The sequence below is a fragment of the Asparagus officinalis genome, chromosome 8, assembly GCF_001876935.1.
Source record: "Asparagus officinalis chromosome 8, Aspof.V1, whole genome shotgun sequence".
Taxonomy (NCBI): Eukaryota; Viridiplantae; Streptophyta; class Magnoliopsida; order Asparagales; family Asparagaceae; genus Asparagus; species Asparagus officinalis.
The window spans coordinates 3,114,594-3,124,978 of NC_033801.1; the positions used below are offsets into that span (position 1 = coordinate 3,114,594).

The window sequence follows — 10,385 nt, forward strand, 5'->3', positions numbered from 1 at the left end:
CGAATCTGCTCTCAAGCCCTCCCAAATCTTCAATATTTCGACATTAGCCCCCTAAATCTTTGAAATTGATCTCATGCCCCAAAAATCATATTCGTATGTTGAAATAAGTTCATTAGTTAAAATCTGGTTGAAGTGGGTATCCCAAATCCTAATTTGTTATACCGTTAAGCTCCCATAATTCGTTTAGTAAAATCCTAACCTAAACCTATTTTCCAATTCACTTTCTCCAACGTCTTCCCCAATAGCTTTCTTCAGCTCTACTCCTAAATTTGCATCAGATAGATTCATATTGAGAAAGATGTTGGAGAAGATGCTAAGTTAGAAAATTGGGTTTGAGTAGAGTTTTATTAAATAGAGTTGAGGAGCTTAACAGTAATAAGTTAAAATGGTTAATGGATTTGGGTATGTGTGAGAAGAGTAAAACTGACAAATCATCGGAAAAGTTAAATTAAATAGGAAAAATTCTCCAATGATAAAAAATATGAGACCAACAGGGGGGACATGTGAGATGTCCCCCTCCTATTGCATAATGAGTTGACCATCATTAATGATGACCACCTCATTATGCAATAGGAATGAGACACCTCATCTGTCCTCCATGCTAGTCCCTGTAGCAAAACCCATTAAATAGAATACCTCTCTCATTTTAATCAGATTTTAACTAGAGGAACATATTTCAACATGTTAATAATATTTTCGGAGCCTGGGATTAATTCCAAAGATTTGGAGGGCTTATATTGAAATACTGAAAAGGTTGGGGGGCTAATACAAGTAACCCATTAAAATATAGTTGTCAACGTGCAATATGAGATAAAGGGCCCGTTTGGTTGGTTTCCTAAAATCAAAGAAAAGGAAATCGGTACAAGGAAATTAATAAAATAATATTTTTATCCATTTCCATCCCTAAAACTCAACCATAACATCCAATAAAATATTATTTTTATCATCCAACTCATCTCATTTCATCTCCTTTCTTACATTTAAAAATAAACTAAACATAAGAAATGTGTCACATCATCCAACTCATCACATCTCATCTTATCTCATTTATAAAAATCACACACATCATCCAATAATATTGTGACAACTCATCTCATCTCATTAAACCTTCATTTCCATCCATTTCCTCAAAAAAAAAAAACAAGAAATTGATTTCCTTAAGTATGTGTCACATCATCCAATAATATACCTCCAACTCATCTCATCTCATCTATTTTCTTATTTTTAAAAACGAACCAAACATAAACAACCTCAAAACATCATCCAATAATATACCTCCAATTCATTTCCTTATTTTTTTAACCAACCAAACAACCTCAAAACAATTTTTTTAAAAAAATCACTCACATCATCCAATAATAAGGTGACAACTGATCTCATCTCATCTCCTATTTTATAATTTCCTTCATTTTTAAACCAACCAAACAACATCAAAACAATTATTTTAGGAAATAGATTTCCTATTCTTTGATTTCCCATTCTTTTTTGCGAAACAAACAGCCCCTAAATAACGACCTATTACCGCAGTTTTGCTCCTACTAAGATCAGAGAGACCGGTTCTTGTCCTTAACTGGTTGCGGACACGGGCCTAGGATAACGGGTAGTGGAGAGTATCCGAATCCGGAATTCCCAGCCCTGTCTCTGACTCTCTCTTCTCAGTCGCCTTTTCTTCTCGAGTTCGAACCTCAAAAACCCTAAAAATCGCTTCTTTATCAATGGAAGAAGATGAGCGAATCAATCTCTAAGCTATGATCTTAATCCAATCATGTCCCTAATCTCAAAGAATGCTTATTCTCACCCGCGGTCTCCGCACTCTCCGCTCCCCACTCCAAAACCCTACCAAAACCCTCCCCCTTCGTCCTCACTTCTCCACTTCGCCCCAAAACCCCAGCTCCGATCTTGACCTCGCTAAAATCTTCGCCGCCGGTAACTTTGCTGACCCTCGCCTCACTTCTTTGTTCTCCTCGGCCTCAGCCAGCGCAAGGGTTTCTGGGGTTTTAGCCCAGCTGAAACAAAACCCTAGGTCAGCATTTCAATTCTTTATCTGGGCATCAAACCAAAGGAATTTTAGACACACTGTTGAATCCTACTGTATTGCTGTTCATATTTTGTTCAAGGGTCGGATGTATTTTCAAGCTCAGCAGCTGCTGAAGGAGCTTGTGCGAGGTAATGGGGCGTCGTTTGAATGTGAAAAGTTGGTAGACTCACTTCGCTCGGCTGGGAAATTGTTGGGAAGTTACAATTTTGGCGTGTTTGATGCTCTTTTTGGGGCTTTGGTTGATTTGAGTATGCTTGATGAAGCCAGTAAGTGTTTTTATAGGATGAGGGAGTTCCAGATTTTGCCCAAGCTGAGGTCTTGTAACTATTTGTTGCAGAAGTTCGCGAAGTTGGGGAGCAGGGAAGCGTCAAAGAGGTTTTTTGATGATATAATGAGGTCAAATTTGTCTCCTACTGTGTTTACTTTCAATATTATGATTGATCTCTTGTGTAAAGAGGGGGATTTGGAGGCTGCAAGGGAGGTTTTTTCAAAGATGAAAGAGATTGGCTGCTCACCGGATGTGGTTACTTATAATTCCCTCATTGATGGCAATGGGAAGTGTGGGGAGTTGGAAGAAGCGGAAAGACTTCTTGATGAGATGAAAAGGGCTGATTGCAAGCCTGATGTGATAACCTATAATGCACTCATAAACTGCTTTTGCAAGTCTGGAAAGTTGCCAAAGGCTCTTGGTTACCTAAATGTGATGAGGAGGAATGATATTAGACCCAATGTGGTTACATTTAGCACTTTCATTGATGCATTTTGCAAGGAAGGAATGATGAATGAGGCAATCAAGTTCTTTGTTGACATGAGAATCAAAGGCTTATCACCCAACCAGTTCACATATACTTCTTTAATAGATGGGAATTGTAAGGCTGGGAACCTTAAGGAAGCTTTGATGCTGGCTGATGAAATGGCAAGGGAGAAAGTGGAGTTTAATGTTGTTACATACACGGCTTTGGTGGATGGGTTATGTAAAGAAGGGAGGGTTGCAGATGCAGAAGAGTTTTTCCAAGCAATGGTTAATGCTGGTGTTGCTGCCAATGAATTGATATACACTGCTCTTATTCATGGGCATTTCCAGAAGAAGAACATGAAGAGGGCAATGGATTTGCTGGCAGAAATGAAGGTAAAGGGTGGAAAGGTAGACTTGTCTTTGTATGGCACTCTTACATGGGGCCTTTGTACTGAAGGAAAAATCGACGCAGCTAGGTCTCTAGTTGATGAGATGGATAAGCATGATATGAAGCCAAATCACATTATATATTCCATTCTCATAGATGCTTACTTTAAGGCTGGAAAGGCTTCAGAAGCACTTGGTTTGTTTGAGAAAATGCTAGATTCCGGTATTCTTCCCACTGTTGTCACTTATTGCTCCTTAATTGATGGGTTATGCAAAGAAGGGTCTGTTCATGAGGCAACCAATCATTTTAATAAAATGAGAGAATTGGGTTTGCAGCCTAATGTTCCAGCTTATACAGCCTTGATTGATGGCCTTTCCATAAATGGTCGTTTGGAAGAAGCCACCAAGCTCTTTGATGAAATGGCAGAGAAGGGGATGGCACCAGACAAAATCACATTCACTTCTCTGATGGACGGACATTTGAAGCAAGGAAATTTTGAGGAAGGCTTTGCACTGAGGGACAGGATGGTAGAAAGTGGGCTTGATCTTGACTTGCATGCTTACACTTCTCTCATATGGGGCTTCTGTAATCTTGGGCAAATTGAAAAGGCAAGGAAATTGCTGACGGAGATGATTAACAACGGAGTTGTTCCTGATCAGGCTGTTTATAACTGCCTGATAAGTAACTATCACAAGTTGGGAAATATGGAAAAAGTCTTGGAATTGCAAAATGAAATGAAAAGCAGGGATATAGACCCTGATACCAGATTTGATAATGTGCCAGGTTACAAAACTTGAAAGGTTATGAAAAACATGCAGCGCCAACCCGGCCATGTATCATCAATTTGGAATAGAACATCCTGGCTCCATAATGGTTTTAATTGATGGAGTTGTAGCCCCAAGGCTTGGGGTTTCTGAAAGGAAAACATTTCCTGGATGTAAATTGCAGCCTGGATCTTTTCACCATCCGCTAAGGAGTAGGTGGATTTCTGTACTTTATGATTCACAGGTACAACTTGCTGACTCAAAGGTTCTTATCCATTTATTCTTTATACTTTTCTAACCGTTTGCTGATACTAGTGACAAATTTATGTGGGTCGTCTCATAGTTTATAACTTTGAAGTTTATCCCTCTGTGATAGAGAACATTTGACATTTAAGATTTTTTTTTACATATTGCGATAAAAAGCTGTTTTCCGCTGTATCTACATTAACTGTCTTCATAAGCATTACTGCATGCATTATCACATGAATTTGGGATTTCTTTCATGGCTTTGATTCTACTATCATTGTCAAACAATTACTCGTATCTGAATCCAATCTAGTTGCCGCCAGCAACCATAGTAATAGTTTGTTACTTCAAGTCTTTCAACCTTTTTGGGATATAGTTTCAAAGGAGGATTTTTCAATCACGACTAAAAAGAAAGAAAATGAGTGAAACGAAACAGTGATTAGTGATGTATTGTGGTTCCAGTATGTTTTGAATATATATTGAACTCTTTGTTCCTTATTTTTCTAGCAGATTATGTTACCTTGAGAAATTTGTGCCATTGTTCTGCTCCCTTCATCCCTCTCCAAACAGAATATTTATGCTGTAGTTTCCAACTGTATTTATTACATATAGTAATCCTTTCAGCTTGTAAAGTTAGTCTTCATGCTGTTTGTGAACTTTCTTGCTGGTATTCTGTCAGGATTCATAATATGATGGCCAGTGTTACTATCAACTGTCTCTCATTGCTATGAACTATGTTCTAAGCCATGTATATGCACTGTTACTGAAACATATGTTCCTTCGACGCGAGTATGATATGATCCATTGAGCTTCATCACTGTGTTTCCTGTTTTGACGAGTTCACAATTAATGATTTCGGATGCAGGGCTGTTTAGTCAAGGAAAAACCTTATCTTATTGAGTTAACAGACAGTCAAATGATTTATCTGTATTCTATTGGCTCATATCATTTTCTTCCAGCTTATAGTGTGATCATGAACTTAGATCTTCAAGGATTATGATATCATTTTCCACTGCTTATCTTTTAATTTTTAACAATCATTGCGTCATGTCTGTATGAACCTTTGGCTTAAATGTTATAAAATACCACTAAGAATGTAGCTTTGTTCAGGATCTCTCTGCTCTAAAGATTGGCTGGCGGGGTCTGGAGGCAATAAATCGCAGCCAATCTCTCAAATTGAAAGCATCTCTCCGAGGTTCCAATATGTTCTGAGCACGAGTGTGAGCTTTTAGATGGCTTGATTGTGATGTATACCTTTTGTCATCATACGGAAGCGGAACATGTTGGCTGGAACCTCACTCTCCATTCAGTACTGAATTTGAGAGAAGAAGATGAACCTTGTTAGGGAGGCTGTTTGAACATCTATTTGACCATAAGAGGATTCACGATCTCAACCTGGTGATCTTTTACCTGACAATTTTATATTATATTAGTACAGGCAGTGAAATTCCTGATACTGTGAGATTTATATGGCTGCAATTATATGAATAGTTGATGCTTTGTTTGAAATAGCTGACCTTTTATTCCCTAGCAGTCCATCATTGCTAATGATGAACATTGCAGCTTGGATCTTTCATTTGGTTTCTTACAAACTGCTGAAGATGCTGTGAGTGGAAACTCTCAAGGTATTATGGATACCAACAAAAAAAAAATCCTGACCAAAACAAATGAACACTGCTGTATCTCTGTGACCTTTTTTTATTTTTGTAGAGGGAGAGGTATTCCTAGAGGATTTTGATTCTTGGGTAGAGGCTCACTCCTTATTCTTTGATTCACTGGAGGAGCTGAGCTTTGGATTTGTGCAAATAAATATCATGAATAATCCAGCATTCTTTGTTTCAACTGCTTTCTGATAATAGGAGAGCCTCAGTTTTGTTGAAGTTTTTGTATCTTTGCTTCAAATGCCTGTAAGAAGTGAGCCTCAGTTTTGTTCAGTTTTTGTTGTAATATGTACTCTATCAATTGTAACCTTACTTGATTCATTAAAATGAGTAAAGAACAGGAAATGATTCATTCATAAGATTTACTGTGGCAAATGTTGACTGTTTAATTTATTTTGTTCAATTGGCAGGCACCAAAAGGGTTGCCTTTATAATTGGAAGTTTTACACTGAATCAAAGCCCTTTTAATTGGGAGTTTTACATACGTTCAGCATACTACATGGTTCATATTACATGGTTCATGCTTATCGTAACTTTGTGCACTGCACAGAGTCACAGATAGCTTGCTACCTAGATTTCCCTAACCGGCACATATATATTAGGATTGTTTATTCAGCAAAAATACCACCATTCTGTGATCTAGAACGCTTCATATCCTATTGAAGAAATATTCATAAATCTATTGAAGAAATATTCATAAATTAAGAAACGAATCACTTATCGGCAACTTTATCCAGGCCAGCCAGAAAAACTTGCTTAGGGTCTATAACAAAGACACAGAACAGTACAGTAAGGCATCAAGCCCAGTGGAAACTATGTATTCTGATGATTTAAGTTGTACATATGTACCAATTACAAATACACTGAAGCACCACATATTATACACTTTACATCAGGTGCCCACTCTCAAAGGGCAGCATGAAGAAGAACATGAATAACCCTTACAAGCTTCTTTGATTATAGAATTCTAAACAAGGACAGCTGTTGGTGTAGTTGGTGGAACCCTATTCTCAACAGGAATCTCCGTAAACTCTGAGAGAATTCCTCTGAACTCATCACCAGTCATCGTCTCCTTCTCAATAAGTATCTCCACAATCTTATCAATCGCTTCTCGGTTATTTCTGATATGGCTCAAAGCAATCTCATAAGCAGTGTCTGATAACTGCTTCACAGCAGCATCAATGTCCTCTGCTAGCTTCTCTGACATTGAATTCCTTGCCATCATTCTCATGATCACATCGCTTTGTGCTGAAGAATCCGTTAGTGACCATGGGCCAATCTCAGACATTCCGAAGGTTGTTACCATCTATAAGAAAAAAAATGAGAGGAGAAAGATAAGCTTCCATAAAATCAAAGGAAAACATTGTTATTATAAAGCCCTGTTATTCCTACTGCTTAGTGTTTTAGGTGAGAATGACAGGTTTCTCGTTCATGAGACCACAGGTCCACAGGTAAAAATGAGAATAAAATGGTTGGAAGCTGCAAAGTTCTGAGCATGACCATGGATTTTATGCAAAGTTCCCATTGGTCTACTGCAAAACACTCTAATTCAATATTCTCATAATACAACACCAATTTTAGTGACCCAGCAGATCATAAGGGCGGTACAAGTGTAAATTTCACAAAATTGACTAGAACTTTTGGAGATTTTGCACAAAAACTGCATAAACCTTTTCATCAATGAAAACTACCATGAACTTTTTTACTGAACTACTCTCATGTTGTTCTCATCCCTAAAATCCCTTGCCCACATGTAGGTGACTTTAGGCCCATCTGCCCGCCTCCTACACAGATCCTTACAAATCATCTCTAGGGCTCTTGCAAATAGGCTAAGTACAAAACTTGGAGAATTGATTGGTGAATACCAATCTGGTTTTGTGGCAGGAAGATATATCTAGGACGAGGTAGTCACAGCACAAGAGGTGATACACTATTGTAATAAGTATAATAAAGAAGTATATTTGCATATGAGTTTTTGGATCAAAATGGATGGCATGGATTAAATCTTGGCTATTCTCCAAAGATTATTATACTACCCAATGGAGAACCTGGTTAGGAAATTGTCTGCAAGAGAGGTCTTGGACCATAAGATATAACCATTATTGCCATTGGTATTCGTTTTAGTTGTTGACGGCCTTAACATTCTGCTTAACAAGGCGAGAGAAGGACTTATTGAAGGTCTGGGTGTGGGTGGTAATAGGTCTAGGTACAGTAAGCGGACTAGGCGAGAGAAGGACTTACAGTATGCGGACGACAAAGTTTTGTATGGTAGAACAAATGTAGCCCAGGCGATCATTGTCAAATGGATCCCGTGTAATTTTCAGCTTTTCAGGGCAGAAAGTTAACTTTCACAAAAGCTCAATTTTATTCTTAGGACGTAGGAATATCAACACAATGTTAATCGAGAAAATTTTAGGTTGTCCCTGTAAAGAATTTCCACTAAAATACTTGGGAATTCCCATCAGCTAGGCAGACTGAGGAAACAAGATTGGATTCCCATGATCGAGAGGATTGAGAAAAAACTTCAAGGGTGAAAAGGGGAACTTCTATCTTTCGGAGGGAGAATAACTTTATTGAATGCATCTTTATCAGCTACACCTTTATACTTCTTTTTCTACTTTGAGATGCCACGTTGGGTTGAGGCAAGAATCAACACCATTAGAAGAAAGTTCCTCTACAAACATAATAGGCCGCACGAGGATACAAACTAGTTTGTTAGGGACAAGTTTGTTGCTCGAAGGAAGAGGGAGACCTTGGTGTATTGAACCTTCGGGATATGAACAAAGCAATGCTTGCACGTTGGTGGTGGAAAATTTTAGCACAGCCTGCAGGCGCTATTGCCTCTTTATTGTCACATGAATATGGTCCAAGATCTGGACTGTGGAATCTGACACATAGAAATTTTCAAATCTGTTCAGGATTTTAGAAGGGAGTTGCTAACATGTGGGATGCATCCTAGGCGGGAATCAATGTCTCGCTCAGTCATGGAACCTACATTAGATTTTGAAAGGACAGACGGTGTGGTGAGTTAACTCCCCGATCTTTTCTCCTTTGCTAGGAAACACAATGCATCCATGATTTCCCAATGTAGGAGTAGATGATGTCCTAACTTTAACAACCTACCGTCAGGTCAGATTAAACAACTAAAAACAAGACCTACTTATGCTTCTAGCGACTGGAAACCCAAAAATGATAGGCAAGATGTGCCGCTTTGGCAATGGAAGCCCAGGAAATCTTTCACAGCTAGGTCCATGTATAGAATTCTTAATTTTGGTGGGTATAAATGTAGCAGCAAAGTTGGTATGGACCTCTAGAGCACCTATGACAGTTAGAGCGTTTTTGTGGCTTGCCAGTAGAAATGTCATCGTGACATGTGACAACCTGATGAAGCGTAGGTGGCAGGGACCTAATGTATGTGTCCTTTATCTTTCAAATGCTGAAACAGTATAACATTTATTCTTCCATTGTTCTTTCATGAATGTTATTTGGGTTAATATTACGTTGTGCTTCGATGGTGTTGAACAACCTAGATATTATGTGATATTTGGTCTGCTTGGAGCAGGGCTAGGATTACATAGTCAAATTTACCTTTATGGTGCTTAATTACAGCAGCCTCTTATTGAGCAGTCTAGCGTGAAAGAAATAATAGGATTTTTAGAAACAATGCAAGGTCTGCATCACATACATTTCTTCATATGATTGCTGATTTTTCTCTCTGGATAGGTTTGCCGTCAAAGGAGGCTAGGGATTGAGCTATTGCATGCTTAGCTCATGCTGACTTGCGCCATCATGTGCACGATGACAACTATGATCGACGGATTGTAGGGCATGATGCGTCGACGGGCGATCATGAAGGTGACTCTGATAGCGAATTGTTCCTTATCTGGCTTATGCAGTCTTCTACCAAGCTTCACTATTAGTATTTTGCCCATGTGGCCTTTTGTATGATTTTGAAATTTTATGACGGGAGTGCTATATTTTGTATTTATATGTTTCGTTAAACTCTTTTTTATGAAACGTGGAGGGATCTCCCATTGTTTTTATCACGAAAAAAAAAACTTTTTCTTTGAACTAACATGCTGACAAAGTTGGGGTAACTTTTTGGTTACTAATTTTTTAACTTTACCCGCGTAGATTTTTACCGATTAAGGTTGATAGATATTAATGACAATTTAGATCTTTTATCCAAGACATTAGAGCCATTAGCAACAGTTTCCAATAGTTCATGGTTTTTTTCGTAGTTTGAAAGTTCATCGTAAGTTTTCTCAATTAAAAAAAAGGTTTATAGTAGTTCTATGCAAAATCTCAAAGTTCACGGTAGTTTTGTGCAATTTATCAAACTTTTAATCTCACAGTCAATTGCATGTAAGTAGGACCTGCCTCATATGTCAAGGACTCAGTCTACCATTAGTAAGGAAATTACCTGTTTGGCCAAACCAGTGATCTGGATCAAATCACCGGCAGCACCAGTGGTGACCTCGGGCTCCCCAAAGATAACCTCCTCAGCAGCTCGGCCTCCAAGACCACCTACTATCCTTGCAAAAAGTTGCTG

At 38.4% G+C, this 10,385-nt stretch overlaps 2 protein-coding genes across 8 annotated transcripts in view; one reads left to right on the plus strand and one right to left on the minus strand.

The window, feature by feature from the left end:
• LOC109851587 (putative pentatricopeptide repeat-containing protein At2g02150) lies at positions 1,621 to 6,194 on the plus strand. 7 transcript variants are annotated; one of them, XM_020421802.1, is made up of 4 exons: positions 1,621 to 4,170; positions 5,283 to 5,570; positions 5,736 to 5,797; positions 5,883 to 6,194. In XM_020421802.1, exon 1 carries the CDS (start codon positions 1,785 to 1,787, stop codon positions 3,957 to 3,959), a length of 2,175 nt encoding a protein of 724 aa, XP_020277391.1. In that variant the 5' UTR covers positions 1,621 to 1,784; the 3' UTR covers positions 3,960 to 4,170; positions 5,283 to 5,570; positions 5,736 to 5,797; positions 5,883 to 6,194. The 7 variants fall into 7 exon arrangements, with proteins under 7 accessions (XP_020277391.1, XP_020277387.1, XP_020277389.1 ...); XM_020421798.1 differs by having other exon boundaries at positions 5,283 to 5,797; XM_020421800.1 differs by having other exon boundaries at positions 5,707 to 6,194.
• The window catches only part of LOC109851588 (ATP-dependent zinc metalloprotease FTSH 2, chloroplastic-like), an 8,958-nt gene continuing 5,170 nt past the window's right edge, over positions 6,598 to 10,385 (minus strand). Inside the window, exons 4-5 of the mRNA XM_020421805.1 lie at positions 10,257 to 10,385; positions 6,598 to 7,139 (exon numbers count right to left, since the gene is read on the minus strand). The exon at positions 10,257 to 10,385 is cut by the window's right edge and continues 67 nt beyond it. Coding sequence (XP_020277394.1) covers positions 6,801 to 7,139; positions 10,257 to 10,385 — 468 coding nt within the window. The 3' untranslated portion in view covers positions 6,598 to 6,800. The remainder of the gene's footprint in view (positions 7,140 to 10,256) is intronic.